At 44.5% G+C, this 27,235-nt stretch overlaps 1 protein-coding gene across 4 annotated transcripts in view; it reads right to left on the bottom strand.

Moving 5' to 3' along the window:
• Window positions 1-27,235, bottom strand: part of CUNH12orf56 (chromosome unknown C12orf56 homolog) — a 57,566-nt gene that overhangs the window by 18,560 nt on the left and 11,771 nt on the right. For 3 of the 4 annotated variants that reach the window (XR_015048484.1, XM_085843212.1, XM_021174785.3), the window contains exons 2-6: window positions 22,253-22,412; window positions 15,925-15,997; window positions 9,150-9,549; window positions 7,576-7,649; window positions 2,529-2,673 (exon numbers count right to left, since the gene is read on the bottom strand). Coding sequence is in view for 3 of the 4 variants with exons in the window: in XM_085843212.1 (XP_085699338.1) it covers window positions 2,529-2,673; window positions 7,576-7,649; window positions 9,150-9,549; window positions 15,925-15,997; window positions 22,253-22,412 (852 nt within the window). In the remaining variant the exon portion in view is untranslated. The remainder of the gene's footprint in view (window positions 1-2,528; window positions 2,674-7,575; window positions 7,650-9,149; window positions 9,550-15,924; window positions 15,998-22,252; window positions 22,413-27,235) is intronic. The other variant, XM_085843213.1, reaches the window with a different exon arrangement.

Raw genomic sequence — 27,235 nt, 5'->3', positions numbered from 1 at the left:
CGCCCGGCTAGCCACACTGATTCTTGAGGGTAGGAACTGGCTTAATCACACTTCCATGTCTAATACCTGTGATCATGCCTCGAAACAATTAGGATTATAATATATGTTTGCCAAGTTGTCAAAATGCTACGGGTAACACTGGAGAACATTGCCCAGTACGGCAGTCACTGGCCACAGGGGCTATTAAACTGATTAAGATAAAATTCCACTACCTCATCCTTGGTTATATCCAAGTGCTTAATAGTCACATGCAGATCGTGTCTACTGAACTGATTGCCACAGACTATAAATAGCAGAGTCCTACAGACAGAATAGGTCTAGAAATCAAGAGGGGCAAGATGCATAGCTCTTCACTGAGGACAGCAGAGAAGACAGAGGTTGGTGGCATTTGAGCTAAGCCATGTAGGACAGGTAGGCCTTTACTAAGTAAAAAAGAAAAGGAAAAGAAAAAAAAGAAAGAAAAAGGAAGACACACACTACAAAAAGCAGAGACCAGAGGAGCACATGAGGCCAGACTCTCTGTATTTACCCACAATCCTCTTGGGCTAAAATGTGTGTGGTGTGTCCCTAATAGGCTCTGCCACTCCCTAACCATTTTAGACTGTGTAGCACACCGCCGTATACTGTGGGCATAAACTGACCAGCTATCCTCTCTAGCCACTCTTTCATTAATTACAATAGTTGATCATCTTCAATTGCTCGAAGCTGCCCCAGCTAACCTGCATCCTGGGACCTTCCTCGACACCCACACTAAGACAGCAGGCCACTCTCATCTGGAAAGCCAACATGGTTAGTCAGCTACAAACATGGCACCTTATGACTGGGTACTTCAAGCCACTCATTGGGAAGATGGCAGAGGCATGTGGGCCAGTGGCCCACCATGAATGTGACCCTGTACACACTCAGCATCTCTTACCTTGGCTGAAAAGGTGGACACTTAACGTTTCCATGTGAGAATCAGGCTGGAAGGATTCCCCGGGGATCACATTTTTGGAAAAACACCAGTCTTGTACTTAAAAGTTTTTTTTTTAATTTATATTTTTACTTAAAGGAAAACTTCTATAGAAAAAGTTTAAAATCTACTTTTCCTCTACCTCACAGGCCAAGAATGTTCATCCCCTCTAATGTCAGTCCTTCAACATTAACTCAACCTGTGACACTTGCTTCATACCATGGCTCCCATTTCTATCTTCCCCCATGCACATATGTATTTATTGATTAAAATAACACAATTTAAAAGTTTTAAATATTAAAACATGTAGGGAAATTTTCACCCAGAAACATGGCTGCTCTAGCTAGTGATCACATCCAAAAAGACTGGTCTGTGTGATCCAGCGGGAATGACACACCTTTGATCCCTCTGGCTGAAATATAGACACGCCCTCCGTACACACCTTTAATCCCAAACAATGAAGGTGAAGTTAGTTTGTTGAAGGAAGCAGCCGTGTTTGAAAGTGATGTCTGATGGAGGGGCAGACAAAGTGATGAATCAGAGAAAGATGTGACAGAATGAGTCAGATATAGGATACCCCTAACTCTCACAAGAACAGACAAGAAAGAGAGGCTACTTAAGAGAACAGCAGGACTGAGCACAGGGTCCCCAATGGAGAATCTAGAGAAGGGACCCAAGGAGCTGAAGGGGTTTGCAGCCCCATAGGAGGAACAACAACCAGTACCCCTAGAGCTCACAGGGACAAAACCACCAACCAAAGAGTACACATAGAGGGACTCAAGGCTCCAGCCGCATATGTAGCAGAGGATGGCCTTGTGGGTCATCAATGAGAGGAGAGACCCTTGGTTTTGTGAAGGCTCTATACCCCAGTATAAGGGAATGCCAGGACAGGGAAGCAGGAGTGGGTGGGTTGGGGAGCAGGGGGAGGGGAGATGTGATGGAGGGTTTTTAGAGGGAAAATAAGGAAAGGGGATAAAATTTGAAATGTAAATAAAGAAAATATCTCATTTAAAAAGAAAGAGGACAGCACTGAGAGATGGGGGAGGGGTGCAATTTTACAGAGACAGGTTACAGGTGAAGACAGAACAGCTAGAGAGTAAGGAACCCAAAGATAAGAAGCCATTTTGGAGCCAGGTGTGGTGGTGCACGCCTTTAATCCCAGCACTCGGGAGGCAGAGGCAGGCGGATTTCCGAGTTTGAGGCCAACCTGGTCTACAGAGTGAGTTCCAGGACAGCCAGACCTATACAGAGAAACCCTGCCTGGGGGGCGGGGGGGCATTTTAATCAGTCAGTTTGGAGATTGGAGAATAATTTGAGTCAGGTCAGCTGACTTGAACCAGCCAGCCAGAGTTCAAAAGAGCTAAAAAAGGGTGAGCTTATTCAGCAGTAAGGCTCCAACAGGACAGTTACATCTGGCAAATAAAAGTTACTTTTACAAAAATAAGACTACATGAACTATAATCACCATTTAAAACTTCAGCGTCAGAATACAACTTGTATTTCTATTTCATTTTATGGTTAAATGTGACCATAACCAGACAAAGCAAGTTTTAACGATTATGAATAAAATGCTTACTTTCCAGAAAAGTCTTTTCAGGATGAAGTTTCTCTGGGCTGCCACTCTAAGTTCCGTAATTAAACACAGTATCTTCCTCAAAGTATTGTCTTTAAGAAAAAGTTCAGACTTCAATTGACAGAAGTGCTTAATTTTCTCCTCGGATCTACAGAAACACAGAGAAAAATCAGGGAAAGTGTAAGAAACTGCAGAGTTAGCCGGGCGTGGTGGCACACGCCTTTAATCCCAGCACTCGGGAGGCAGAGGCAGGCGGATTTCTGAGTTCGAGGCCAGCCTGGTCTACAAAGTGAGTTCCAGGACAGCCAGGGCTACACAGAGAAACCCTGTCTCGAAAAACCAAAAAAAAAAAAAAAAAAAAAAAAAGAAACTGCAGAGTTTACAAATACCACAGTTATGGAATTATTGGAAAGTCTATGAAATTTTATGACTGGATGGATCTTTTCTCCCCTTGGGGTTTTTTGGTTTTTTTTTTTTTTTTTTTTTTTTTTGAGACAGGGTTTCTCTGTATAGCCCTGGCTGTCCTGGAACTCACTCTGTAGACCAGGCTGGCCTGGAACTCAGAGATCCACCTGCCTCTGCCTCCTGAGTTTAATTCTGGTATCAAAGGTTTGTGCCCCCACCTTCCAGCTGTGACTGGTAGGATCTTAACTAAACTGTGTCTTCCTAGACTTAGCATTGACCAGCAGTGAGGCCCTGCACCCCACGGAATGACCTGCCAATCACTTTCTAACTCACTGTTCATCCCTGCCATTGACCAGCTGCCACGATCCTACTATCCCTAGTAAACTTTCCCATGGGCTCATTTGGACCAGGGACATATCCAGAAGCCCTATGTAATAATATTAGCTTAATGTATTCTTTCCATTACCTCCTTTTCTGAAATAAGTGTATTTATACAGAAATCTCCATGTATTACTCGACAGGGAAAGCTGTATCACTTGGCCTAAGTGGCCGGCAGCTGTAAATGCCATGTGGAGGCTACGCATGTTCTGATAGACGGTCTATGTTTTAGATGGGGGTGGGGAGGTCGGCACAGAGAGCAGAGCCACAAGCTAGCTCATGCTTCCAGTTGTTGCAGGCAGACTTTCTAGAAACAAATGCTCTTCCACCATGGAAAGTAAAATCATGAACTCTGTGTGTGTCTGTGTGTGTGTGCACAGGAGTGACACCACACTTGGAGACCAGATACAGCAGACGCCCTGGAGTTGGAGCAACAGACCTTTGAAAGCAGTCCAACCTGAGTTCAGAACTGAACTAGGATCCTCTACAAGAGCACAAGAGCAGTATACACACACTCTGAACACTAGTCCATCTTTCCAGTGTCCCTCCCATAGCAGGTTCCCACACACGAAAACTTTAGTATTATGTTAATCTCATTTTACCCATTGTGCCCCTCAGATGGATTCTGGGGATAAAAATCGTTCTCATTAGAAGGGACATGGAGATGAATCCCCAGGTTAAAGGACCGTGGTGAAGGGCGACAACCTCTCTTCAGTCCTGAGGCCCCATGCAATGAAGGAGAGAAGTGACTCCCGAATGTTGTCCTCTGTCCTCCACATACATGGCAGGGCATGTAATGGGGTGTGAATGCAGCATACACACACATACACACACACACACACACACACACACACACACACACACTAGACAAATGAAATCCTTTAAGACCTCACCTAGCACTGTGTTCAGAAATGGAGATTTGCACTAGAAGGGGCACTCACTGGCTGTGGAAAGCTCCAGGATGGGGGCTTTTCAGAGCCTTGTTACTCACTGTGGTGGTCTGAATATGCTTGGCCCAGGGAGTGGCACTATTAGGAGGTGTGGCCTTGTTGGAGGAAGTGTGTCACTGTGGAGGTAGGCTTTAAGACCCTCCTAGCTGCCTGGAAGACAGTCTCTTCCTGGTTGCCTTCCAGTCAAGATGTAGAACTCTTTGCATCTCCAGCACCGTGTCTACCTGCCTGGATGCTGCCATGCTCCCACCTTGATGACAATGGACCGCCCTCTGAAAGCCAGGTCCAATGAAATGTTGTCCTTTGTAAAAGTTGCCCTTGTCATGGTGTCTTTTCACAGCAATGAAAACCCTAAGACAGGGTTAGCGCCTGTCTTAGGTAGGGTTTTACTGCTGTGAACAGACACCATGACCAAGGCAAGTCTTATAAAAAACAACATTTCATTGGGGCTGGCTTACAGGTTCAGAGGTTCAGTCCATTATCATCAAGGTGGGAGCATGGCAGTATCCAGGCAGGCATGGCGCAGGAGGAGCTGAGAGTTCTATTGTGGTCTCCCTTTCCCCAGCATGGAACCTGCTTGCTCAAGGGTGGAGCTTCCTGCTCATTCGTTCTGCCACGCCCACTGCTGGACCCTGTCGCTTTGCTGCTTGGAGACACACACGTGTTCATCCTGCTACTGGATCCCGAGATTGTTTGGCGGGAAATCGGGTTCCCTCCCCCTTCCTTTATAACTGAGTGTCTGAAAAAAGTAAAATTGAGCTTTGATCAAAATGTTGTCTTAGCTAAATTTCTTTCTCTCGCCGCCTAGCCCCTCTTCTCTTCCAGGTTTCCAAAATGCCTTTCCAGGCTAGAACCCAGGCTGTGATCTGCTGGCCGGACACAACATTCTATGTATTCATCCAAAGGCTGCTAGTGGAAGACTGACTTCCAGGCAACTAGGGTGAGGATCTTTTACCCACACCCACAGTGACACACCCATTCCAACCAGGTCACACCTATTCCAACAAGGCCACACCTTCAAATGGTGCCACTCCCTGGTCCAAGGATATACAAATCACATTCTACAATACACATTCTACTCCCTGGTCCCCATAGACTTGTTCAAAAATATGAGTCTATGGGGGCCACACTTAAACATAGCATAATGCAAAATGCATTTAGTCCAACTTTCAAAGTCCTCATAGTCTATAGCAGTCGCAACAATGTTAAAAGTCCAAAGTTCAAGGTCTCTTCTGAGATTCATTCAACTTAATTAACTGTAATCCCCAAAGCAAGGCAGGAAACCAGCTGTGCAAACTCCAAACTCTGCATCTCCATGGCCGATGTCAAAGCGGTCTTCAGATCTCCACTCCTTTTTCATCTTTGTTGACTGCAACAAACTGCTTTCTCCTGGGCTAGTTCCACTCCCTGTTAGCAGCTTTCCTCAGCATGTATCTGAAGCTGCCGAGTTCTGCTGCTTACAGGAACTAGACCATGATCCCCTTGTACTATTACATTATCACTAGCTTTATGTTTTCTAAATCCTTCACTGCCTAAGCTTGGCTATTCTGGTTCTTGCTCTGTAGATTGACCTTGAATGCAGAGATCAGCATGCCTGTCTCATGGGATTAAAGGTGTGTACCACCATGCCTGGTTCTAAATTCAACTGGGTAGGGTCTTGCCCCAAGGTCCCACTCCCTTAATCTGTTATTTCCTAGAACACAGGATTTTGCTCCATTTCACTTCCTGGTATGCCTTTAATACTCGAACCATATATTTTATATTTGGCCTTTCTAAGCTTGCTATGCTTGTTCAAACTTCTCTTTGTGAGACTTAACCAGAGAACAAAGTCTCTGCTGGGTTTTTTTGAAACTTCCTTTGTCAATGCAATTAATGCAATTAATCAAAGTCTCCTCACCTTAGCCTCAGGCAGACTTTTCAGACAAGGGTAAAAAGTAGCCACATTCTTCACCAAAATACCACAAAAACAGTCTTTATGCCACATACTGAAATTCTTCTCCTTTGAAATCTCTTGGGCCAGGTCAACACAGTTTAAATTACTCGCAGCAACAAAGTCTTCCATATTCCTACTAGGATGACCCATTAAGCCCCATTTAAAGCATTCCACTGAGTTCCAAATCCAAAGTCCAAAATTCCACATTCTTTCAAATAAAAGCATGGTCAGGCCTATCACAGCAATACCCCACTCCTGGTACCAACTTCTGTCTTAGTTAGGATTTTACTGCTGTGAACAGACACCATGACCAAGGCAAGTCTTATAAAAAAAAAAAACAACATTTAATGTAATTGAGGAAAATATGTAATAAAAAATATTAAAAATTTTTTAAAAAATCAAAAAAAAAAAAACATTTAATTGGGGCTGGCTTACAGGTTCAGCGGTTCAGTCCATTATCATCAAGGTGGGAGCATGGCAGCATCCAGGCAGGCATGGCACAGGAGGAGCTGAGAGTTCTATGTCTTCATCCAAAGGCTGCTAGTGGAAGACTGACTTCCAGGCAACTAGGGTGAGGATCTTATACCCACACCCACAGTGACACACCCATTCCAACCAGGTCATACCTATTCCAACAAGGCCACACCTTCAAATGGTGCCACTCCCTGGTCCAAGGATATACAATCCATCATAGTGCCCTAAGTCCTCCAAAAGTTCACCCTGTTTATGTCCATGGGGGAGGAGCAAGGGGTGCCCTCTATGATGCACCATCAACCCTCAATTCACTGTGTTTCAGTCACTGTCTTAGTCAGGGCTTCTATTCCTGCACAAAACATCAGGATCAAGAAGTAAGTTGGGGAGGAAAGGGTTTGTTCAGTTTACACTTCCACATTGCTGTTCATTACCAAAGGATGCAGGACTGGAACTCAAGAAGGGCAGGAAGCAGGAGCTGATGCAGAGGCCATGGAGGAATGTTGCTAACTGGTTTGCTACCCCTGGCTTGCTCAGCCTGCTTTCTTATAGAACTCAAGACTACCAGCCCAGGGATGGCACCATCCACAGTGGGTAAGGCCCTCCCCAACAATCACTAATTGAGAAAATGACCCACAGCTGGATCTCATGGAGGCATTTCCTCAACAGAAGCTCCAGTCTCTGTGCTAACTCCAGCCTGTGTCATGTTGACACACAAACCCAGCCAGGACAGTCCCTTACTACTCCTCTCCTCTGGCTCCCAACTTGTCCCCGTGAATACTTGTGTTTGCAGATCTAAAACTTACGGCAGATGCTGAGGTAGGCATTTGAATATGGCAGCCAACCACACTCACCACACAGCTCTAGAAGTGCAGAGAGAAATCTCTAATGAGTATCCCATATCAAGCCTTACCTGTATGGCTTCGGTTTCCCGATGACGTCATTATGCTCGCTAGCACATAGAGGATCCTGTAAAAGAGTGGCTCTCTGAAAGAGGAGAAGAGGGGGGAGACTGTCGGGATTTTTGTCTACAAAAGGCAATCTCTGCTTCTGCTCAATGTCATGTGTCCACGCTTGAATCTCCATGGCCTCCCTTATGCTTTACTTTCATAAGTCAGTCTAGAATTTGATAACTTCATGTGCCTGTAATCCTAGAACTTGAAAGGCTAAAGCAGAAGTATGCAGATTCAAGGCTGGCCTGTTTAAGTGGTGGGCACAAGGAAAAGAAGAAAGAAAATAGGAAGGGAGAGAGGGAGGGGAGAGGGAGGGAGGGAGGGAAGAAGAAGAAAGAAAAAAGGAAATAGAGACTTAGACAATTAATATCTAGACTGAAAAAATAATTCTCACAATAGCTGTTAAATTAGTGCAGTAAGGAAATACAAGAACGGACCTTGCAGACGGGCCAGTGAGCAAAGGCGCTTGTTCCATAAGCCCGATGACCTGAGTTCAGGCTCCAGAACATAGGAAAGACAGAGGGGAGAAGCGACTCCAAGAAGCCATCCTGCACATGCACACTGTGGCACACGTGTACCCCTCCCGTATCATACATACATATGCACACCAGAATAATAAAGTTTTAAAAAGGAGATACAGAGACATAGTGATGCTGTTGAGTTTTATCTGAGTTCTATATTGCCCAGCTAACTACAAAAGACCCTGGAAAAACTTCATCATGATGGTCCTTGCTCTTCAAAAGCCTGGGTTCCTACTCTTTTCCCTAACATTTTTCTTCTTTCTCCTTTCTTCCTTTCCTTTTTGTTTGTTTGTTACTTTCTTTCTCTGTTTCTTCCTTCCTCTCTCTCTCTCTCTTTCTTTCCTTCCTTTCTCTCTCTCTCTCTCTCTTTCTTTCCTTCCTTCTCTCTCTCTCTTTCTTTCTTTCCTTTCTCTCTCTCTCTTTCTTCCTTTCCTTTTTGTTTGTTTGTTACTTTCTTTCTCTGTTTCTTCCTTCCTCTTTCCTTTCTCTCTCTCTTTCTTTCCTTCCTTTCTCTCTCTCTCTTTCTTTCTTTCTTTCCTTCCTTTCTTTCTTCCTCTCTTTCTCTCTTTCTTTCTCTTTCTCTCTTTCTCTCTTTCTTACTTACATATACCACATACATGCCTGGTTCCCAAGGAGGCCAGAAAAGGACATCAGATGCCCTGGAACTAGAGCTAGAGACGGTTGTTGAGCTGCCACGTGAGTGCCAGGCCCTCTGCAAGATTAACAGTGGTCTAAACTGCCTAGCCAACTGGACAGTCCCAAAGGCACTACTCATTAATAAGCACTTCTCCCCATTCACGTGCAAACACCTGAATACAATATGCCCTTATTTGCCCAGTGCATTCCTCTCTCTCTCGTTCACGACAATCACTAAATTCCAAGGCTCGGTCCCCAAAATGGAGAGAGAGAACAGGAAAGCGTTTCTGCCCTAAAAACTAAAACAACAACAAAATGAAACAAAAAAACCTGAGGCAAACACGCGGACGTCAAGGCTGGCTTCCTCGGTCACTTACTATAATGTAGTTGTTCCACGAACTCTTTAGGTGCAGAAATATCGATGAGGTTGCAGAAATTATATACAGATGGAGTTCAGACTCCTCCTTCTCCAGGCTCGGGCAGCTGTGCAAAGGAGAGGCTGGGAGAGAATTTCCTAAGCCAAACTCTCTTTTGTCTCCATCAAGCCTGAAAGAACCTTCTCTTGGGGAGTCTCTGGGATCTGGAAGCTCCTGGGGTTCTTTTGTGCTTGATGCCAGAGACAGGGAGCAGACTGGCATGCCAGTAGCTGCCATAGACTGACAACTAGAGAGGGTAGGCAAAGGCCGAGAGGCGCCTTGGCCTGCAGGGGACAGTTCCTTGAGGTCTGAAGGATGGGAACTTGGGTCCTTGAATGGAGTGTTGCTCTCCTGTCGGGACCTGTGGGTAGAAATGAGTATTAAATACGATATTGAGAATTTAACAATGAGGAACCAAGAGAATCTAGCCACCAGTTTCAGCGATTCATGACTCAGGACGCAACTAACTATTACTATTCACGTAGATAGAATGCTAGTTCTGAGAAGGGGGTGACCAGATCCCACTTTCTGGGATGGTTTGGATCTCTAGTGTCATTTTGAGTGTTCAGTCCCAGCTATGCAACATTTCGAAGGCTACAGAGCCTTTTGGCCATGGGGCCTGAATAGTAGACATAGGTCACAAGGGTGGGCCTTTGAAAACCATACCTGGCCCTGGTCTGGCCTCCTTTTATGTCTCCTGGTCTACTTTAGTGTGAACAACCTCAAAAATGCACTGCCACCATCAAAGCCTTTTGCTGTGCCTTTACCTCTGTGGTTGGCCACAACTTCTAAAACTATGAGCCATAATAAATCCTTCCTTGGGTCATTTATGCCAAGTATTCTGTCTGTGGCGGTGGAAGAAGTAACTAAGATATTGTCACCACTGACTCCCGGAAGTTAGGTATGGCTATCTCTTGGCATGTTCTTCTTTCAGAGATAAAACCCTGCCAATGCCATACAAAGAATCACTCTTTTAGATTTGGGTTTTGTCATTGTTTTGGATTTTGTGATGGGGTCTCAGAGTGGTTGGCCTGGTGCTTGCTATGTAGTCCAGGCTGGCCTTGAACTCACGGGGATCCACAAGCCTCTGCACTACCACATCCTACAAAGGCATTTCTTTCTTTTTTATGATGGATACTTTGGACCTTCTTGGAGTCCCAATACTTTCACTGAAAGGACTTTGCTTGTTTGTTTTTTGCTTTTTGTTTTTCAAGATGGGGTTTTTCTGTGTAGTCCTGGCTGTCCTGGAACTCACTCTCTAGACCAGGCTGATCTTGAACTCAGAGATTTACCTGCCTCTGCCTCCTGAGTTTAATCCTGGGATGAAAGATGTGTGCCACCTAGCACTAGCTTCACTAGGTTTTTTTGTTTTGTTTTTTAATATTGGTTTTGTTTTGTTTTTTTGGTTTTTTTTTTTGGTTTTTTGAGACAGTGTTTCTCTGTATAGCCCTGGATGTCCTGGAACTCACTTTGTAGACCAGGCTGGCCTCAAACTCAGAAATCCGCCTGCCTCTGCCTCCCGAGTGCTGGGATTAAAGGCGTGCGCCACCATGCCCGGCTCTTAATATTGTATTTTAATATGTATGTGCATAGGTGTTTTGCCTGCCTCTCTGTGTGCCACATATGCACCTAGTGTAAGACCGAAGGGGACATCAGATCCTTTAGAACTGGAGTTTCAGGCAGTTCTGAGCTGCCATGTGGGTAGAACCTGGCTCCTCTGCAAGAGCAGCCAGTGCTCTCAAGTGCTGAGCCATCTCCTTAGTCCATTTCTGAAATTAATTTTAAATAACCAAACTGCAAAATGCACTCTTATCAGTGCAGTACTGTTGACTACTCTGGGTTTCACCCCCCAGCTCCTTCTCTGCACCCTAAAGTCGACGGCTACAACTGAAACGTTGCTTGTTTAAAATTCAGGCAGCAGCCATTGTAACTCCATAGTGGCATCTACATGGAAGTTATGAAACGGTCACAAAACAAAACACCTTCTCTTGCACCACGGCCGTCTGAACACCACTGCAAATACTCCAGGCTGTGTACAAGGCGTCGAGTTTCAGAGTTTTAGCAACTGCTGGGAACATGCTCGGGTGGGAAAGCAAACACTGCCTTTGTCCCCAGAGGGGGCTTGGCATCCACATAGTGACCGGATTCCAATGATGACTCAATCTTTGTCTCCTGATTTTGTGTACTCAGCAAAGTGAATGCTATGGAAATTCAGTATAACTTAAAGGAAAGAGAAAACCCTAACCTTTTCCAAGATGCTGGCCAATGCTGGGAACATTTAAAGGATGCTATGATTGTCAAGAAGAAAGGGAGATGAGGTCTTAATGTTTTCCACTGTCACTATTTCTCTTTCAAATCATCTATTCTATTTTTATGCGTGTATATGTGCACCTATGTGTGAGTGTATGTACCCACACGTGCCCTAAGGCGGTACCAGAACAGACGGTTGTGGGCCAGCTAACACTGACGCTGGGAACCAAACTCTGGCCCTCTGCAAGGGCTGCAGGCCTCCTTATGCACCAAGCCGTTTCTCCAGCCCCTCCATCATTAATTATTTCACTGACTTCTGTCCTAGCGACCTCTTCCTCCTTTCTTGCTTTGTAACTTTTTATTTATTTATTTATTTATTTATTTATTTTTGTTGTTGTTAAAGGAGGATGTGCTCGCCATGGAGCCTCGAAGAGAAGCAAGTATGGATATAGTAGCGAGAAGGCAGAACATCTCCGCACTCGTGGGGCTTGTGTTCTGGAAGTTCACGTTGCTCTGCGGGGCTGCAATGGCAAGATGCCCCGCACATGTGAGACACTACAGTCTCAACCACCACTACTACATCGCATGAGATCATGGCTCACACTTCACACTTCGTACTTTCCGAATTTAGAGAGTATGTAGGGTGGTCTGCCTTTAAACACGGGAAGCTCATGATGTAACTCCCATGACTTCAGCTTGGGAATATTGCAGACTTGTTTAAGTGACATCTCTGGACATGGCATTCAGGAGGGTGGGTGCTCTAAAATGAGACGCTGCTGGCCTAAACCAACCTAGATTCCATTAACAAACGACAGGAGAGTTTGGTTTCCAACCCTCCCCCCCTTAGCGAGGTCAGAGATACTTGCTCAGAAGCAAAAATGCTGATGCTCAAGCATGGGGCCTGAGTTAAAACCCCCAGGACACCTCGTCATGAGGTGTGTCACGTTTATAAAAAAAAAAAATAAGGAGAGAAGGAGTATGTTGGTGAATGTGTAGTCAGGTGTGAGGGAAGGGGGTGCCTCTGAGCGCCCATGCTGAGGCATCCCTTCCTGCTGAGGGACCAGCCACAGGAGAGTATAGTATAGAATAGAGTTTATTCAAGGTGTGGGGAGGGGAGTTCAGGGTGTAGAGACAAAAAAAAAAAAGGCGGAGAGAGAAAAAGAGTGGGGGGAGAAGGAGGAAGAGGAGGAGGGAGAGAAGGAGGAGGGAAAGGAGGAGGAGGAGGAGGAGGAGAGGAGGCCGGCCATGAGCACATGGTGGGTGGAGTGGGAAGAGAGGAGGAGGGGGAGAGGACAGAGTGAGAGCAAGAAGGCAAGAGAGAGCTGAGGGGGGCGCACAGCCCCTTTTATAGTGAGTCAGGCACACTTGGCTGTTGCCAGGTAACCGTGGGGCGAAGCTTAGACAAAATGCTAACAAGGTGGGGGGAGCATAGACAGGAGGACCTCAGAACCTCAGGAGATAGAGGACTGAGACAGGAGGATCCCTGAAGCTTACTGGTCACCAGCTAAGCTCCAAGTTAAGTGAGAAACCCTGTCTCAAAGGCCTGAGATGGAAAGTGACACACACACACCCACACCCATAAAGATATGCTCACTCGTACACGCAAGTGAGTTTTTAACAGTGAAATGGCTCCCTGTGTTTTCTCTTGTAAGCTCTATGAATGCACAGACCTGTCCACTGATGAAGTCACCCTAAGGAGAGAGAAACCTGGGTACTAATCTCCTCACCAGAGACCACGAGTCTGTTTTCCATCCCTCCCTCGGGAGCTTACACCTGTTGTTTATCACTATCCTGAAAAGTAATCTCACTTATGCATCTGATGTCCCAAGACAGCAGCCTCCGTCTTCCGACCCAGCCAGCAGCTTTTCATAATTAGGCTTCGGCCTCACATCTGAGAGGCGCTGCGGAGCTCTGCCTGTGCGCATCCCGTGACCATGGCCCTCTAATTATTGTTCTTCCCAGCCTCCATCCATCCTGCCTTTTGTTTAGACTTCTGATGTTTAATTACGGAGATGACACTCGGAGAACGCTCTCAGAGAGGAGACTCAACTCCGCCCCCATGCACTCGGGGAACACGTAAGCTACAGTGTTTTCAGAGACTCTGGCCCCCTGGCTGCTGGGTATTTTTCAGTGGCAAGTCCTCTCTATTCTGGTGGGATTGTCACCAACCTTTCCCTGGGATTTTTAAATTTTTAACACAAGGTGTGAACAGACCCACATCCAGCAGTGGGAGCTGTAAAATGTGAATTTCCAACTCTGCTGCCCTGTGAAGGCTATGGGACTCGGTGAGAGAGAGTGACACTGACAAACATCAGAGCAGACAGAGTGCTGTGCCCCACATACCGGAGGCCACCAGTACCAAACCCCAGTTTTCTTCTCAGATGTCTTCTTCTGACCTCCATGAGCGAGTGAGCGAGCACACACACACAAAGTAAATAATAAAATCTTATTTTTAAAAGCTTTCCAAAGGATGGGCCCAACTTTACTTTCAGGATCTATTTTGAGGCCACGCAGGACTGCTTATATCCTATAGTAGTTTTGATCTCTGTTGCTGTGATAAATATTATAACCAAAAGTGACTAAGAGGAGGAAAGGGCTTATTTGGCTCATATTCAAGGTAACAAGCTCATGGTGGTTTGAGTAAAAACAGCCCCCACAGTCTCATGTGTTTGAATGCTTGGCCCATGGAGAGTGGCACTATTAGGAGGTGTGGTTTTGTTGGAGGAGGTGTGGCCTTGCTAGAGGGGGGGTGTGGCTTTGTTAAAGGAGGCATGACCTTGTTGGAGGAGGTGTGGCCTTGTTGGAGGAAATACATCACTGTGGGGGTGGGCTTTGAGGTCTCCTATGCTCAAGCTATACCGAGTGTGGCACACAGTCTCTTTCTGTTGCCTGTAGATCAAGACCTAGAACTCTCAACTCTTTCTCCAACACCATGTCTGCCTGGATGTTGCCATGCTTCCTACCTTGATGATAATGGACTGAACCTCTAAGCCTGTAAGCCAGCCCCAATTAAATGTTGTCCATATAAGAGTTGTCTTGGTCATGGTGTCTGTTCACAGCAATGGAAACACTGACTAAGACTCTGGGTATGTCAAGGTGATGATCAAGATGAGCCATCATACAGCCCTAAACATATGCTCCATGTATCACCCGCCCACCCCAGTCTTCACATCCCAGTCTCCTTGATGGCCCCATCTCCTTGGGAACTATCTCTTACCAACTGTCACCTGGATTCTTGATCTCTCCCACAAATGAATTTCATTTTTTCCCCCTCTTTAAATCTCTCAGAGCTGGGCAGAGGTGGCATATGTCTTTAGTTCCAGTACTGGGAAGCAGAGGCAGAAAGATCTCTGTGAGTTTGAGGCCAGCCTGGTCTACAGAGTGAGTGCCAGACAGCCAGGGCTACACAGAGAAACCCTGTCTCAAAAACAAAAACAAAAACAAAACACAACAACAACAACAACAAAAAAAAAAACAGAAAACAACAAAACACCTCTTAGACAATTGCTTCAATTCATTTTGGGTACCCAGAGCATTTACCATTCCATAAATCCAGGCAAATCTTATATAGTCTTGTTAGGCTTCTCAAGGACAGGAATAGGACACGAATTATGCCTCATTCACCTGTGTATCCATGGTAAGGCTCGGGGCTGGTCCATTTGGAAGAGGGCTTCCCTCAAATGCACAAAGCCCTGAGTTTGATCCTCAGCACCTCAGCATTTTGAAAAACTGTAACCCACACACTAGTGAGTGAAGATGGGGGTGGGGGGTGTCAGGAATTCAAGGTCATCCTTAGCTACATAGCGAGTTAGAGGCCTGCCTTGATTACAGGAGACCCCCATCCCAAAAAGGAAAACTGAACTAAACAAACAAACAAAAATCCCAATATTTTGTTCTACACAGAGTAAATAATCATGGTCGATAATTTTTTGTTTGCTTGTATAGCCAGAACTTTTTTTTAGACCAGGCTGGCCCCAAACTCACAGAGATCTGACTGCCTCTACCTCCCAAGTACTGGGATTAAAGGTGTGGGCCACCACCACCCAGCCAATAATTACTTTTAGCTCAACTTTAATCAACTATTCATTTACGTTGAGACATTGAATTATTAAATGAAAATGAAACCTAGATGACATGGTGTTACTTTAGCTAGATGGATTTTAATTTAGGGAAAAAATTTTCCATAATACTTTTTTATATACATTGTTGTATATAAGAGCTAAAGCAAATAGTAGAAAAGTTATTTGGGGGGGTGGGGGGGGGAACGAGGGCTAAAGAGATGGCTTAGCAGGTAAAGGTACTGAGCACCAAGGTTGACCCCCAGAACCCACAAAGTAGGTGAGAACCTACCCTTGCAAGGTATCTCTAACCTACACACACACACTGCTACACTGTTGCACACCCCACACATACAATGTATATAAATGTATTTTCAAAAACTGCAACATAAAATGAGTTTCTATCAGCAAGTTAAAAATAATCTTACCTGAGAGAGGATTCATTCAGAGTCCTAGATAATTTTCTTCTCCAAAAGGTAGGGCCATTATTCTCTTGCTTGACTTAAAAACAAACAAACAAATGTGGTTGTTAATCATATAATTCAAGTCTATGAGGACCTAATGTTTATAATGGGTAGTGACACAAAAATCCTAGTGCCAATGTCACTCTAGGTTGGCCTGAAGTCTTCATTTGCAAGACAACAAGGAGACTCTGCACCTCTTTCCCTGGGCATGAGTAGGACTCAGCCTGCTTCTGGAGTTGGTGGAATGCCTGATCTCCTAGACACTGGTACCGGAGTCTGTGGCAAGACTGACTAAAGCCTGAAGGCATTCTGTTCTCTAGGGCAAATGCCTTAGACAACAAGTCCTTGGTCAGCTAGCCCAGTGGATTTCAGACAGGATGTTCATAATGCTACCCAGCTGAAGACATTTGTCAGCAGGCTGGGAGGAGGCTCAGGCAGTCAAGTGCCCGCCACACAAGAACCCAGGACTGGGTCCCCAGCATCCATGTAAAAGTTGGGGGTGGTGGCATGTGTCTGTGACCCTAGCACTGGGGTAGGGGTTAGGAGGAGGATCCTTGGAACACATCGGCCAACTTAGCTGAACCATGAGCTCCAGGTTGAGTGAGAGATCGTGTCTCAAAATGTCGTGTGAGAGTAGCCAAGGGAGACACATGAATAGACCTCTGGCCTTAACATGTACGAGCGCACATGCACGCACCCACACAAACATGTACATATAACACATACATAGACTTGCACAAAAAGTCTCTCTCTCGCGCGCGCACACACACACACACAGGACACTTTTTAGAAGACACTATGTGATGACTAGATTTGACTGTCAACACAGTCTAGAATCATCCGGGAGAAAATCAAAATGAGGGGCTTTCTAGACCGGTCTGTCCTGTGACAATATCTATGGAAAACCCTCTTGATACGTCAATTGAAGTAGGAAAATGCTCCTCTTGTTGGCAGATTGTTCCCTGTTGTAGGAAATATTAAAAACGACCAGCAGACTTCCCATGCTACCTCCAGCAACTCTCTGCCCCAGCATGGTCTCACAACTGGCTCTATCTCTAGCTATCCCCGCCACCCCTCCCCAACTTCCCCACAGTGACCAATCAGGTATTCTCAGCTCTGGTGCACCTGTCTCTGGAGCCACGTGTTCCTTCTCAGCCATAAACCCCTGTGGTTGGCGGCCCCACATTCCAGTAACCCAGTAAAACAAAACTCTTGAAGCTTATAATAAACCAGTCAGGTTTATTATGAATCAATAAATTCTCAATTCACAAGATGCTCATACAATAATTTCAGAACCAATTGATAATGATAAAAGCTGCCCACCTAGAGAAGTTATCCCAATTATTCTATCTCTATATGATAACATAGCTACCTGTGGCTATTTAAAGCCACACTGGTTCTGAATCATCCTGTCCGTCTCCACCTTGCTTTCTCCTTCCTCTCCTCCATCGTTCTCTCTCCCTGAAACTCTTAGCTCCGCCTCCCTTTTCTCTGTCCAATCACAGGCCTCCTGCTGTACTAATAATTGGACAGGGAAAATCCTGTGACAGTTCCCTGGATATAGGTCCTTAACTTAAAAAGGGGGGAAAGTAATCCAGGCATAAGCATGAATGTGTTTATCTTCTCTCTGCCCTTGCCTGTGGATATGACTATCTGCTTCAAGTTCCTGCCTTCACTTTCCCACCATGATGGGCTGTAACCTGGAACTATAAGACAATAAGTCCTCCCCCCGCCCCCCTCTCCGCCCAAGCTGTTTTCTGTGGGTTTATATTATCACAGAAACAGAGTTGATGAAACCAAAAAACAGAACAAATTTGCTTTTTCTATTGCAAGAGATTTTATATGAAAAAAAAAATCCTCCTCTTGTAAAGATGTTCAAGTTGAATTACATAAAACTTCTCATCAAACTTGAGAGACTCCCCAATGCCTTTACTCCCCCGCCCCCCCCCCCCGCATCATTTACTTTAGGAAATGGTCTAGGTTTTAGCTTACATATACACATGTGTGTATGTGTATGTGTGTGCATGTATGTACAAATACAGATTGTGGTGGTTTGAATATCTTGGCCCAGGGAGTGGCACTATTAGGAGGTATGACAATACTGGAGTAGGTGTGACATTATTGGAGGAACTGTGTCACTGTGGGGGAAGGCTTTGAGGCTTAAGGTCCACCCAGTGTGGATAGAGTCTTCTGGCTGCCTTTGGATCAAGATGTAGAACTCTTGGCTTCTCCAGCACCAAGTCTGCCTGCCCAATGCCATGCTTCCCACCATGATGATAATGGACTGAATCTCTGAACCCGTAAGCTAGCCCCAATTAAATGCTATCCTTTATAAGAGTTGTGTTGGTCATGGTGTCTCTTCATGACAATAAAACCATAAGACACAGATGCATACAAAATTTTGGTTCCACTTCTATTTCTTCTGTTCTTGTTTCTCTACATAGCCTTGCTGGCCTGGAACTTGCTACGTAGACCAGGCTGACCTTGAACTTGTACTGATCATCCTGCCTCTAAGTGCTGCCTCCTAAGTGCTGGGTTACAGATAGGTGCTGCTGGCTGTGTGAACGTCCTTCTTGTTTGTTTTTGTATTGTTTTGTTTACCTCTATTTTTTTTGGAACAGTTTCCTGTAGCAGAGGCTGCCTCAATCTCACTATACAGATGGTGATAACCTTTAATTCCTGATCCCCCTGCCTCTACCTCTAAGGTGTTGGGATGGCAAGGTATGTCCTGCCACACCTCCTTCTGTTCCTTTTCATATTATATTATATTTCGTTCTGCTTTGGGGATTAGTCTGTTTTTCTTTAAATCTCGAAAGTGTCCTCTGTGTTCTAGCACGATGACAGTAACCACTAGTCACAGGCAGCTGTTTAAACTCAAACTGAAATTCAGTTACTCAACGGCACTCATGTTCTATGGCTGAATGTGTCAGTGTTGGACATAATTCAGTTATAAAGCACGTGCCATGACCAAAGTAAGTTTTCGTACTGACAATGTTCTAGAATGAACCTAAAAGTGAGTAATTCTCGGTCCAACCTAGTCCAGGGCTTCGGAAGTTTCTCATCGCCGCTGTTGGCACTGGTTTTGTTCCTGTCGTTTGCTACAGTTTGTGCTGCGAAGTCTCCCAGGGGCTTACTCCCAATTCAGCATTGCATCGCTCCTGGAAGGTGGTAGAACTCCCACAGGGTAGGGGCCAGGAAGAAGTAAACGAAAGCATGCCCGTGAAGTGGATATTGGGACCTGAAGTCCTTCTGATCTTTCTTTCCACTTCTGAACTGGCCCGAGGTAAACACCTTGCTGTGGCTGTTTGTATTATGTTAATTTGGGCCCCCAAAATTATTTCTACTAGAGTCCAAACGTCTTCACCGGAAGACACTGAGGGACCCTGCCCCCAATTGGTTCTGATTGGTAAGTAAATTGCCAGCAACCAATGGCTGAGCAGGGTAGACAGAGGCGGGACTTTTAGGATTCCTGGGCAAGGGACCAAGGGAGGAGATCCGCCATGCTGGGAGAGGGAGAAGGAGAGAAAAGGCGCCACGCCAGAGAAGTTGCTGGACAGAGAGCATAGCGGCCATGTAGGAGTCAGGGGAAGAGCAGCCCAAGAGGGCTTCACATCTGGGTCTAGGGTAGCCAAGATGGAATATCGGTTTTAGTAAATAATAACTTGGGAATATCGGAGGGAGGTGGATTAGCCACATGGTGCAGCCATTGAGCTGTTTTAGACATAACAAAATATAAAGGCTGTGTATGGGTTCGGAACCCAGAACATTGCTCTATCATGCTCCCTTCCAACCCATGCCACTGTGCCAAAGCCCAAAACCACGGGACCAAGAGGCCTTGGACAGCTGAGTGAGCAGAGCTAACCCTTCCTCTGCATTCATTTCTCTCAGGCAGGGTGCACTGAAGGAAAGCTGATGACACCACATTTAATAATGGCTCTGCATCTAAACACAGAAGGACAAGTACATGTTCACGAGGAAAAACTACTGTTTCTCTGTATCTCTGGGCAAGCTGGGTCTGATAATCATGTGTGATGATTTACAGCAAGTGTTCTTAATTACAAGTTATTTGCATGTTGAGTTTCCCTTGTTCAGATGATCATGTTGATTAGAGAGTGGACAACATTACCACATGATAAAAATATTCCCTGGGCTTTCTCCCGAGAGGTTTGAAGTCAGTCCTAATAATTACCTTTATTTAACATCTCAGGAGTTCATGCTTGTTGCTTCACTAGAGGTGACATTATCATTAACATTAAAGATTTTGGTAATGACTCTTTTGACACAGCTGGTCAGATGGGCATGAGCCCTCACTTAGGATCACATTACAGACCACAGTAGCTAAGAGTTAAACCACAGTACCCTACATATAAAAAGATGCTCTAACCAAAGAGCTTACCTCAACAGAAAACAGAGTATGTCATTGTTAGCATGATAGAAAGGGTGAACAGCTTTTATCTTGTAATGTGTATTATTGTTTCTTGGGATAAGAGAAAGCCTGTATTTCAAAGGACATCCACATAAGACTGTCAGATGGGACGGACAGGAATGGAGGCGCACACCTCTAATCCCAGCACTCAGGAGGCCGAGGCAGGTGAGTCTCTGCGAGTTCAAGGCCAGCTTGCAGAAACACGTCTCAGATGATACCTTTGAAAGTAAAGACTAGATGACTTGACAGAAGAGATCCTGTGACTAGCCACACAGAGGTATACAACATCAATTCTCCACCGTTCAATATCACTTGCAAGGTTTCTAGGGATTCTGATCCCATTAAACTTAAATGCTTTTCTCTGTGTTCTTCCCATGTTTTCACGTTCCTGTCTCTGTTGAAAAAGAGCCAAGAAAATGGTGCATGTGGGCAAGCTGACAATGCATTTGAGGCAACCAACACCAGTTAGATATCCTAATTAGTGTGACAAGAGACTGGTGAGCGGCCAGGGATTTCATAACCCTGCTAATGATGCCTGGTACAAACAGTTTCCATGCTGTAGCTATCGAGGTGCAGGGCTGCTGGTCCATTAAAGGGGAAAACATCGTACACCTTCCTTCTACTGTGTAGCTGTCTGATACTCTGGCTGGTTCTCAATCTGGTTTGGAATGAAGACCAGTGGACAGTGAATGGCCACTCTACTTGGGTGTTGAAAGAAGGGGTTCTCCTTGGGCACCTCAAACCTTCCCTTCCCACCTTTCCGTTGACACTAAGGACGCCATCCTTTTGTTTACTTATTTAATGTGTAGGAGTGTTTTGCCTACATGTATGTATATGCATCACCTCTGTGCCTGGTGCCCACAGAGGTCAGAAGAGGGCATTGAGTATGGAGTGACAGATGGCTATGAACCACCTATGGGCTCTGGGAACTGAACCCAGGTCCTCTGTGATTTTTCAACCACAAAGCTATCGAGCAAACACTATCTCAAAGCAAACAAGCCCAGGTTCCTCCATGTTCTATACATGGTCACTTCGTGTATCAAATTTGATTCCTTGTCTTCTTTATGCTCCCAGGTAACATCGGACCACCCCGGCCTGCTTTCAGCAAGAATCCTGTTTGGTTAAATTAGCCTGAAAGTCCATGACTTCACTGCTTCCTCTGAGTGTCATTTCTGTCCAGTGACCCAACCCTGCTTCTTGGCAGGCAATCCCATGTGCCCTCTATGGCCAGAATTAACCCCAGTCCTAGATTCTACAGAGACTATTTTCAAAGGTCCTGGATACAGCGTACTTTCACCTCGTTACCTAGTGCCAGAGACAGGTCAGCAGCAATGTTTCTCCTTTGTTTTTCTATTCCTTCTCCTTGAATTTCTCCTGCTTGAAATTCTCCTGCCTCACCCATCCAGGTGCTAGGTTACAGGTATGCGCCGCCCCATGGTTCCTGGTTCAAAAGTTATTATTTTTTTTTAAAGATTTTTTTATTATATGTTAAGTACACTGTAGCTGTCTTCAGACACTCCAGAAGAGGGCGCCAGATCTCGTTACGGATGGTTGCGAGCCACCATGTGGTTGCTGGGATTTGAACTCTGGACCTTCGGAAGAGCAGTCCGGTGCTCTTACCCACTGAGCCATCTCACCAGCCCTCAAAAGTTATTTTTGATGAACAAATGTGGTTAAATGACCACCCTTTCCTAGTGGGAGACCCAGAGCTCAAAGGTTGGCCAGTGGCTAGTCCAGACCGAGGTTCATGAACCTTCTGCTTAACCTCAATGCTTCTTCACCAGAACTTTTTTTTTTTAATCTATGGGTATCAAAAGGCAGAGAGACCTTGTCTCAAAAGGAAAGCTTATGCAACGTCCTCCATACCTTTTTTGTTGGCATTGCTGTGGTGAGCAGGAAATAGGAATTTCCCGACCCCTTTCGATTTTCCGCGCTCCTTTTTCAAGACCGTTGACGAATAGACAATCCGAATGTGCTGGTTGATCTCTCTGTCTGGTGAACTCAGAAATTCTGGGTAATCGTCAATCTGAAAAAGAAAGCTGATCTTGTTGAACACAGAAATCACTCATTTTGAGATAATAATTCCCACACAACTAAGGACGAGCTGATTCTTATGGTTTGAATATGCATGGCCCAGGGAGTGGTACTATTAGAAGGCGTGGCCTTGTTGGAGGAAGTGTGTCACTGTGAGCATGGGCTTTAAGACCCTCATCCTAGCTGCCTGGAAGCCAGTATCCTGCTAGCAGCCTTCAGATGAAGATGTAGAACTCTCAGCTCCTCCTGCACCGTGCCTGCCTGGATGCTGCCATGTTCCCGCCTTGATGATAAAGGACTGAATCTCTGAACCTGTAAGCCAGCCCCAATGAAATGTTGTCCTTATAAGAGTTGCCTTGGTCATGGTGTCTGTTCACAGTGGTGAAACTCTAACGAAGACATCTACCCTGAGAGCTGCTTTCATGTTTACCCTTCCTCATCTTTTCTCCATCCCCCCCCCCTTCCATCCTGCTTAGAAAAGTCACTTCATCCTACAAGACTAAGCTTTCACTTCCTCAGTGGAAGCACCCATGGCATTTTCTTGATGGGATTCCACCCCCTCTTCTGGGCTCCTATAACATTCTATTCAGTAGATTCCATTTCATATTAGTTGAATGCATAAATTCTATTTAGTAGCTATTCACATTTCATTATAAATATTTGGTTCTGGGGACTGGAGAGATGGCTCAGCAGTAAAGAGCAGCGATTGTTCTTTCTGAGGTCCTGAGTTCAATTCCCAGCTACCACATGGTCGCTCACAACCATCTGTAATGGGATCCGACCCCCTCTTCGGGTGTGTCTGAAGACAGCAATGGTGTACTCACATACATTAAATAAATGAAGTTTAAAATAAATAAATATTTGGTTATGACTGTTTTTCTTCTTAACTGCTTGTTTCTCCTTTGAAACTAATGAGATAATAATAATTAAAAAAAAAAAAAACAGGCCTCATTTTCACTTCCTGAAATTTCAAAATATTGGTGGGATGCCCAAAACAAAATGGACCAACCAATTTATAGAAGTGTCCATGGTAGAGGACTGTAGATGGCCTGGGCCACATTAGAGGACCCATTCATCTAAAGTGACATTAGGAAGTGGAAGTAAGGCTCAGAAATACCCAAGCTGTTCAGCACGTGTCCACTTCCATTCAGGATTTAACATCCTCTACACACAGTAAACCCTAACCCTCCCTGCAACAGGGAAAGAAAGCAATTAATTACAGCCTAATTAAATGCCTACTCAAGAGTATTTCTAAGAGAATAGAAAAGATGGGAAAACCACAATCCCAAAGAGTGGAATATACTGATAAAATGTCCAAAATATGAAATATCTAAGTAGGTTTCCTCCAAAATGGCTTGTGCCAGCAATTACATACATTACGCCATCCACAGCTCAGCCCAAAGTGGAAGCTATTTTTATGTTTGGAACTTGGCAGATCTACCCAGTGTGTAATTAAAAATCTCACTGTATTCCTACCAGGTGGTTTTTTCCATTATACTCTGCTTGGGCTTCAGAGTAGCAATCCCTAAGGAAGCTATTTTTGAAACCTCTGAAAATTGCTAGCATAAACTGATCCACTCACATACTCCAAAATGAATCTCTAGTTTTGTGAATGTGGGTGTGCCCCGTTGAAATATAGATGACCCCCTCAGACTATTTCAAATCATTGCCGCATAGCCAAGGCCCACAGCTAAGGAAGAGTAAAGGAAATAAAAAATCCAACGCTTGGTCCTGTGTAAAAGATACAACTCCTCACCCAGAGTCTTCCAACTAAGCCTGGCCTTGGATGTCATCCATAGCAAGAAGACTGTTTCAGTCTCCGTAGGCCAAAACCTTTAAATAGAGAGCTATGGTATGGAGGAGTTTAAAAGGAGTTTTTATTGCTTCTTGGCAGTTAGGTTTTTGGTTGTGAGCCTAGCCTTTAATGGCTGAGCCATCTCTCCAGCCATTTTTTTTTTTTTAATGAGATGTCGCATCTTGTTATGCTGTACTCCCTACACCCAGTCCCTTATGTAGCTGAAATTACAAGATGAGCCAACAAATATCTGTTTTCTAATTTGTTTAATTCATCACCAAAATAAAAATCCCCAAATTGAGATAGATAGAATTTAAAGTGGTATTCTATTTTCAAAGGAATTGAAAATAGAATGGGATTCGGCCACCAACCTCACCCCTCCCACTTTGGCAATCCATGCCCAGGAACCATATAATTTGCTTATTGAGGTAACTACCTTTTTCCTATTTCAACCCCCAAAACCTTCTAAAGATATCACAAAACATTTGTAGAGATATTGCCGTGGCTATACACTCAGTGGGTAAAGAGGCCAGTGCTGAGGTCAGCAGATTGGTGCTAATAAATCCCAGCTCATTTATTTCAATTGCGTGACCCATAGAACCCCTCCCACCTCCATCTCATCTTACGAGGCATATGATACCGCCTTTCTCATGACACCACACCCAACTGATATTTGTCGCCATTGATGGCCCCTGACTACTCTTGAGAGCCATTACAATACAATTCTGAGCCATCTCCTACTCTACCCAGCACAACATTCATCTCTGAAGATGGCAGCAAGGGACACCTGGAAGGGGACCCACTATCCATTTGTTTCTGTCTCAAGTTAGTATGATATACTATGAAGAAATGGTATTTATCTTACAGTACTTCTCAGTCCATTTGACTAAACTATTAAGAATCTATGCATTTATATCATTTTATCTTATTTATATTGACAACTGCTATTGATTTATCTTACTATTAAGGAGCTACTTTCAAAATGCAAGGAGAACATATTCTTTTTGTTTGTTCTGTTTTGTTTTGTTTTGTTTTTCGAGACAGGGTTTCTCTGTGTAGCCCTGGCTGTCCTGGAACTCACTCTGTAGACCAGGCTGGCCTCGAACACAGAAATCCGCCCGCCTCTGCCTCCCGAGTGCTGGGATTAAAGGCGTGCGCCACCACGCCCGGCTGAACATATTCTTAATATGAGCAAGTCAGTCCATAATGACTTGATTCCTTCATAATGGTTCCATAACCTTGTCTTGGGTTTGTATCAGATTTTAAAATTAGAGAAAAGAATCACCCTGATTTGGCCACTGATTATTTGTTTTCTAATTTGTTTAAATCATACATTTTCTTTTTTAAAAGATGTATTTATTCTTTTATTTATTTATTATGTGTACAGCATTTTGCCTGCATATATATGGTGGTGGCCCACGCCTTTAATCCCAGCACTGGGGAGGCAGAGGCAGGCGGATTTCTGAGTTCGAGGCCAGCCTGGTCTACGGAGTGAGTTCCAGGACAGCCAGGGCTACACAGAGAAATCCTGTCTCGGAAAAAAAAAAAAAAGAAAGAAAGAAAATATAAAGAACATGAAAAAAAAAAAGCAACAACAACAACAAACCATCCAACCAACCAAAGGGCAGATCAACCACATAGGCAGGTGTCACTGTGGGAAAATACTCATTAATATTTTTAAAAGTGTTCAGCATCTTTAGTCACAAGGGAAATGTAAAATTTTTTATAGAATTACTTCATCTATTCTGTGTCTGTGAGTATGAATGTGTATGTAGCTGTCTTCAGACACACCAGAAGAGGACACCAGGTCTCATTATAGATGGTTGTGAGCCTCCACGTGGTTGCTGGGAATTGAACTCAGGACCTCTGAAAGAGCAGCCAGTGCTCTTAACCTCTGAGCCATTTCTCCAGTTCCCACATATATTTTCTTAAGCATCTACAAAAAGCATCAAAATGAGAATGGTCTAACTGAACTATATCCCTGGCTTACCCCCTTGAAGCTTCTCTGATTATCTGTCAGTTTGCTCCTTTTTTTTTCTTTTTAAATCATAGTGGCTATTATATATTCCGAATACCATTCTCAGTTATAATTATTCCAGGAACCTATACCTTTATGGTCATTCTACTTCCTCAAGGTGTCTTCTGCTGAGTGTGATTGTATGAATATGTGCACACGTATGTGTATGTGTTCATTCTTTTCCTGTATTCTTGATTTTGTAAAGCTTGAAATTTATTTATTTTTATATTATTTTATTTATTTTTGGCTTGCAAACACCAGTTAGGTAGTCTATCACTGAGTCACAACCCTAGCTCTAAAGGAGACACTGTTTCAAGGGTGCTGGCGCTAGATCGTGAGCTCAGGGCATGTTACTAAGAAGACACTATGATATGGCTTAAGGTTATTCTTGTCATTATTTATAATTGTCGAGGGATTCCAGGTCCTAGAAATACCGAAAAATACATTGTCCTCCATGACCTATGGCATCTCTGTGTCACCTAAGATGTCACAAGTACACTTTTTATATTTTTATTATTTTATTTATCTTTATTTTATTGTAGTCCTTTCGTTGTTGTTATTGTTTTGTTTTGATTTTGAGACCATTTCTCTGTGTAGCCCTGGCTGTCCTGGAACTCACTCTGTAGACCAGGGTGGCCTTGAACTCAGAAATCTTCCTGCTTCTGCCTCCCACGTGCTGGGATTAAAGGCGTGCGCCACCATGGCTGGCTTATTATAGTGCTTTTTATTGTTTATTTGGTTGCATTTGTCTATGTATGTTTACATACACTAAGGCGTTCATGCGTACACATAAAAAACATAGCTCTTTATGGCACCTTCTACACGGTTGGCTGTGTCGGGATGCAGCTGAATGTTCTCTTTCCAGCTACCTTGGGTATAACGTTTCGTGAAAGGGATGGTGAGCACAGACTCCAGACTGTGAGAAGCACAGGGGCACAGAAGAGGTGGCTGCTGATGCTCTGGTGAAGAGTGGAGGTGTTGTGTGCTCCAAGTCAGCGGTGGG

This window comes from Mus caroli, unplaced genomic scaffold (genome assembly GCF_978045245.1).
Source record: "Mus caroli unplaced genomic scaffold, Mus_caroli_1 scaffold_9, whole genome shotgun sequence".
NCBI lineage: Eukaryota > Metazoa > Chordata > Mammalia > Rodentia > Muridae > Mus > Mus caroli.
Note: the sequence above shows the minus strand (reverse complement) of the source record. Positions and strands in the feature narration are given on the sequence as shown.